We start from the raw sequence: 6,732 nt of genomic DNA on the forward strand, positions 1-6,732 counted from the left end.
TTGATGAATAAACACATGGATGGACACATGAATGACTGGAAGACATGGATGACATGGATGGACAGGAATAATATGAGTAAGGTTTTACCTGGTCCCAAAAATAGAGCTCCATACTATTTATGTCCTCTATCCTGGAAAATAAAAACACAGAAAAAAAACTTGGATTCAACATGCCTCCTGACTTATACAGTCACAAACAGCAAATCAAAGAGTTCAAATACACCACAATTTCTCAAAAATACACTTTGTTTTTAAGCAACTACATACACACACACACACACACACACACACACACACACACACATATATATATATATATATATACCTTGAGGTATGTTGGAGGCATTTTTCGGATGCCTTTATCATCCTCTGATGTTTTACACAACAAATTCTTTTTTTTTTTTTAAATGTGTAGAGGTTATAGTATGGGTTTAACAACAGTAATTGTGAGACATACTTATATTAACACATATCTCCTTTACACACATTCTCTTTGGTATCACCACAAACATCAGTTCTAAGGAGTTTCCTTGAAGTCTGGCATTTTCCTTCCAAGTTGCGGATGTGTTTTCAAAATTCTCTAATATCTCTCTGGCAGCTCTTTTCAGTGCACTTGATTTCATAATAAAACTTTTAATTGTTAAGATAAATGAAAACTAAAACAACATTAAACACAAGAAATGATTTGTTCCTAATATACTTAATAGATAACAATGATCTAGCAATGAGCTAAAAAAATCATAAGGACAGACGAGTTTTATTCTTGCAGATCTTTTAAAAACTAAGTATATACCTTGAGGTATGTTGGAGGCATTTTTCAGATGCCTTTATCATCCTCTGATGTTTTACACAACAAATTTTCCTTTAAAGACTCTCATCAGTCAAAACACAGGGCTATTTATGTAGAGTAAAATAGCTGAAATGGCATATGGCTCTGCCTTAAATTCTCACCCCTGTGAGTTTTGTCCAGAGGTATACCTCCTGGGACCCACTGAGACCAGTAATCACCACTCTTGTCCTGCTCTTGCTGTGGAGTGAAGGGGTTGTGACTTCAGTGGATCTTGGGTGATTTATTCCTTTTTCCCATGGGCAAATGAGGACCAAGGGGGGGCAGGTAGGTTGCTGGTATTGTGTATGAACTGGACTCTGCAGAATGAGGAGATCCACAACCTACACCACAGTGTTTCGCTGCCGGTAGGGTGGGGGAGGGAGGACCAGTCCCGACTGCAAAGAGAACTCAGACAGGTACTCTGGGTTTTCAGCACTGACCGGCCGACTCTGTCCTTTCTGCCCGCACAAGTTGTTGTTGCACCCCTGCGAGGATTCAGGGTTCTGCTGGGTGGACTTTATGGGAAGACTGTGCTGCCAGTATTCTGGATTGTCAAAGGTCCTCTTGGACAGTTTGTCAACCACTATGGTTGGATGGCCTGGTTGGTACATGCTGCCTTGCCGGATGGGAAAGCCCGGCAATCCAGAGATACTACTTATCCCTGTGACAACCGGCTTGGCCACTTGGGGTTGCAGGACCAAGTGACCAGACTGGCATACGACTATGGATTGTGCTTTGTGGTTGACAGGGCAGGTGAGATGAGGATGCCCAGATGAGGTAGTGTGAAGGCCCTTGGCAGGGTAGTTGCCATGGACTCCTGCAGCTGAATGTCCACGGTGACCATTTTGACTTTTCGGTGAATCCATGTGAGTAGGTTGAGCCGGTGGAAGGACAAAATGAACATGGTTTGTTTTATTGTGATTTGTTTTCCCCATCTGGGTAGGGAGAGGAACTGTGGTGTCACTTGCTGTGGTCACTTGCAATGGGAAAGAGACGCTGGGTTTCTTCTGTGTGTCTTTGCCCATTTTGGCTGCATTGTGGAAGGAGTTGAGGTAAAGGGGTTGGTTGATATACTCGTCCTCATCCTTTGGCTGCACTTTGGGGGTGCTATGGTAGCCTGGGTTGTCCAGTGCATGAATGTCCCTGTTTTTGCCATGTGTTACGAAGGGATTTTCTTCAATAGGGTTCAAATAATCTATAGAAAGCAAAGCCAACAAGAAAGAAAATTTATAGATGATAGTGTTGTTTGTTAAACCATTATACCAACTTATGTATCTTCTCATCTGCTGTTCTCAGTTGTTATTGCAATATCTTTTTTTTGGTTGCAAAGTAAGGACTGGTACTCCACTACTAATTCCACAACATCTTACATCAATGTTTGTCCACCTCCATATACCAGATAATAGATGCAACATATTATTGTATGTTACTGTAGGTCACTATTGTAGGTTATAGATGATATGTACATTACTCACAATCTAGGCATTGAAACTATGTATCGTGTATGTAGCTGAAATGTAGTGTAGCCGACATGTTTTTGTAACTGAGCCATGTGAAGTGAAGAAAAAATAGAAAAAAATGAAAATGATGCACAATGATGTTTTTATCCCATTACAGTGCTTAAGGCCTCAATCCTCAACTTTAGGATTGCCCCTTGAGTGTAATGTAAAACAACTTGTTCTTCCAACAAACAGCAATAGGCATTCAAATAATACTATAGAAATACAAAGGCAAGCAGCCAACAAAGACTTGGCAATCTCTGTTTTGAGCTCCCTGAGGTGAAGAGTGATCAAGATGCTGAGCAAATGCCAAGATGTGTAATGGAAGACCAATACTGATGATTTATCTTGCCATGAAGCCAGTAACTTTACTTCATGCTAAATTTCTTATAAACTGTACTATTTCTTATAAACTGCACTGTACTACTATTTTATAAGGGAGGAGGGGATGGGCACATGTTCAAAACTAGTATAATACTTCTGAGGACAATTTCACTGAGTCTGTAAGTACATGCAAACAAGTCTCTCAAATCCACAATAGTCAGAAATGTGAATTCAGGATTCTAACATCCAAACAGGTCTGGAGAGAAATACTGACCTGAACTGTACTGCTAACTAAAGTACTTTTTATAATATTTCCCTGGAAAGTTCCTGGAATGCTTCAATGGACATTAAAAGACATTCTCAGAAAACACAGTACACTGTGAATATCCACCATAAATTAAGATCGACTGTAAATTCAACTGCAATCTGAAATTTTAAGGAAACATTTGACAAACTAATGCCACCCAGGCCAGTTTTCCAAAAGCAAAAATATATATTTTTAACACAACATATTTATCCCAAATCAGTCTAAAGATGCAACAGGTTTGGTTTGACACTAAAGCCTCACAGGCTGTCACGCAGTACCACTAACCAACCTGAAGGAATCTTGTGCTTTATGGAGGTCGTGTAGCCATCTTCATCGGTGTCTACCCGAGGTTCTCGTTCATTCAGGAAGGCTGTAGGGTCTGCACTATAACGCTGGCCGCTGCTGTCTTCAGCAGAACGAATCTTGGTCTGTTTCTGCCGCTTCCTGTTGCAGTTCTGGTCCTCCACAGTGCTTAGCGCAGGCCCTAGACTCCCTCCTGCAGCAGAGGCAGCACTTGCCGTGCTTGCTGCTTCATGACAGTGGGACTCCGTTACATGCTTTGGGCATGACGCCAAGTCTCGGTACACACACTGGTTCTGTTTAGTTGGATGAGAAGAATGGAGCTTTCAGAAGCTGATGGATATTAGCAAAAAGACTGTATTGAGTTAGAAAACCTATATTGTTAAGGGAGATTCAAGGAAACGTACACTGTAAATCCTCCATATTGATCATACACAAGAAGCAACATCATCTGGCTCTTGACACCAGAAGGGATTTGGAATACACATGAAGATAAATCTACAGTTATGGGAAATATTCTTTTTTTCCTCTACAAATGCCTTTAGCAGTTTGAGCCAAGCTCAGCTGTAGTCTGTGCTTGCCAACATTCTTATGCTGCCAACAGTAATCTGTTGAAAAAGACCTCTAAGGTCAGGGAAAAAAGCTCATCAAAAAAGAGACGACCCAAGGTTTCTCTGCTCACATCCTCTTCTCTGCAAATCTATGCCATCCAAACTTATCTTCTTTCAGATCCTTACTTTCCATCTCTCCTTGCTGTGTATCCCAAGTCATCTTCCATCCACACCTATCCCGTGGTATATTCTTATATTTACTGTTATGCTTACGACTACATAGTATGTTTAATAGCTACTGACACTATTAAAGCTAGAAACATTCCTCAGTGATGATCAAAGTGTGGTCATAAATGTGACAGAGCCTTAAATATTTGGGGAAAAAGGCATAACATTGTTATCACGTCATAGAAAAGAAAAATCAACTTGCAATTCAAAAAAAGGATATGTGTAAGGATGAATATATAGCTCCAAAGCCTTCAGAAAGGTCATAAAGTGTACACTTTGGTAGCAGCGTGAAATGCTCAAGTTGATAACAACACAATGGACTTGTAGAGATGGATTCCTAAATCCAATGCTGTTTTTAGGTAATATCTTTTCTCATACTGACTCTGCTTTCAGCTGGAATTATTCAATCATTTTATTACACTAAAAATAGTCTGGAGGACAAGCCTGTGTACTGTCAGATTCTAATTCTTGTGATTCTGATTGTGTATATACCTATAGAGGCATCCCAAGACCCACAGAGGCCTGGTAGAGGTCAAATCGCATAGAGCAGGAGAAAAATATGAAATGCATCAGCAGGCAAAGAGCAAGAACAGAGCAAATAACCAACCCTGGCTGAGAGCAAACTGTCCTGGTGTCTTAGTGGAGATGCTGCTATTTGCTCAACAAAACCCCAAAATGAAAACCCAAGATCGGTAAACTGACTGTATAAATTGTCCCAAACACAGCGTGCAAAGCTGTGAGCTGGAACTCCGATGGAGCTTTGGACGGCGTGATCAGCACCATTCATGAATGAGAGAACATGCAGCAGAGCCCTGCCAAATTGTCTTCTGTTCAGGTGAATGGGGATTTCAGGGTCCTATTCACCTGCACAGAAGAAAGAGAGTACCCACCCAGTTGGTTTCCAAGCGCAGCCTGGATGTACGGAAGGGTGAAGGTACATTAACTGCATGGGGCACCAAATACTCCTCAGCATCCATCAGATCCTCCAGCTCCTCCTCGTCTAGGAGACTCTGGAAGTACCTGCTGTGATTTGGGCTGGGCAACTTCATACGATCATCTCCCTAAGGAAAAAATGAATCCATCACTGACCCCATTCAGAGATCACTCGTTCAACTGCACAGCTCCGTTGTGTTTATCAGTTAGTAAGCAATTGCTTGTATATCACTACATCAATGTGGTTGTCATCACCACTCTAATGTGATTGATGGTTGATGCCTGACCTGGATGACGAGGTATCTCTGAGGGTCTCTGGCCATCCTGCAGAACTCAGCTGCCAGCTCCTTAAACCTGGGCCTGCTGTCAGCATCAATCATCCAACCTTGAAGACAAAAGGTTAACACAGTGCTCAATGTTCTAAATATAATGCATTATATCACATGTATTATGACTGAAAGCAGTGACCATGGTTTTCTGTTTGAAATTTGACAATTGCAGTCTTAATTCAACACATAACACATAAGGTTAGAGAGGATATTAAGGTGCAATCAAGCCTAACAACTCCTAATACATATATATATATATATATATATATATATATATATATATATATATATATATATATATATATATATACATACATACACAATTTCTCTCAGTTACTTGCTACTACATCTCACTACACCCAAGCACGTGCATATTAAAAATCAGAGGTCCATTCAGATGCCTGGTGATCAGTTTCAGCTGATTTTGTGTGACAGTTTGGGGATGTGAATATATAAATGGAATAAGTGAAGTTGCTAACTTGCACTTGTGAAGAACCATTATGCCGCTGTCAAGCACTTAGATATGTTCACCCTGCGCACTGCACTCTCCTCAATTCCTCATAATTAATTTCCTCTAAAACCACACTCCAATGCATTATCTAAATGAGTCGCAATTACTCAAGCAATCAAATTCTGTTTCATCTCTATGAACATTTCACTATCTGTAAGGGTATTAGTGTAATAACGAATCAAATGAAAAACAGCCAGCCAAAGTCAACACGTAATGAGATTTAATGAATCTAATCTCTGACCCTTGTCATGTGGCTTTTGACTGAGTTCCATGTACTGAGAGTGTTATTGCAGTCTTCTCCTTTTATGTCTGCACTGAGATTGGATTATATGAGGGTGAAAAGTGAGCAAAGGCAACAAACCAGAGACTCTGTGTAGGTGTGTGTGTGTGTGTGTGTGTTTGTGTGTGTGTGTGTGTGTGTGTGTACGCCTAAGAAAGCAAAGGCTTTTGAGATATGAGTTGGGGTCAGTTCGTGCTCTGTAAAATATATTCCTTGTAAACATGCAACAGCAAAGTTCCCTATATTCACAGAATTTCTACCATATAGAAAATTCCCTATTCTACTGCCATTCATTTTGGTAGTTCTTGACTACACATAATCACAGCTAATGATTTAAGTTAAAATAAAACATATTTCTAATTCCCTGGTTTACAACAGTCAGTGTTAATGAGTAGGCCATGCAAAGGATTCTATATAACAAAGAACAATAAAGGTCTTTATGACCAACACAACAAGTTTATGTTACTTACACTTGACCATGACCATGTAGACATCTATGGTACAGATGGGAGGCTGGGGCAGTCTCTCTCCCTTCTCTAGGATTTCTGGAATCTCACGTGTAGGGATCCCATCATACGGTTTCCCTCCAAAAGTCATCAGCTCCCAGATGGTAACCCCTGAATGACAAAGAGAATATCCAT

At 40.4% G+C, this 6,732-nt stretch overlaps 1 protein-coding gene across 1 annotated transcript in view; it reads right to left on the reverse strand.

Moving 5' to 3' along the window:
• Positions 1 to 1,170: 1,170 nt before the first annotated feature.
• LOC115816095 (receptor tyrosine-protein kinase erbB-4-like) overlaps positions 1,171 to 6,732 on the reverse strand; it is a 102,977-nt gene continuing 97,415 nt past the window's right edge. The window contains exons 24-28 of the mRNA XM_030779064.1: positions 6,562 to 6,708; positions 5,259 to 5,356; positions 4,929 to 5,099; positions 3,249 to 3,555; positions 1,171 to 2,024 (exon numbers count right to left, since the gene is read on the reverse strand). Coding sequence (XP_030634924.1) covers positions 1,171 to 2,024; positions 3,249 to 3,555; positions 4,929 to 5,099; positions 5,259 to 5,356; positions 6,562 to 6,708 — 1,577 coding nt within the window. The remainder of the gene's footprint in view (positions 2,025 to 3,248; positions 3,556 to 4,928; positions 5,100 to 5,258; positions 5,357 to 6,561; positions 6,709 to 6,732) is intronic.

This window comes from Chanos chanos, chromosome 7, assembly GCF_902362185.1.
Source record: "Chanos chanos chromosome 7, fChaCha1.1, whole genome shotgun sequence".
NCBI lineage: Eukaryota > Metazoa > Chordata > Actinopteri > Gonorynchiformes > Chanidae > Chanos > Chanos chanos.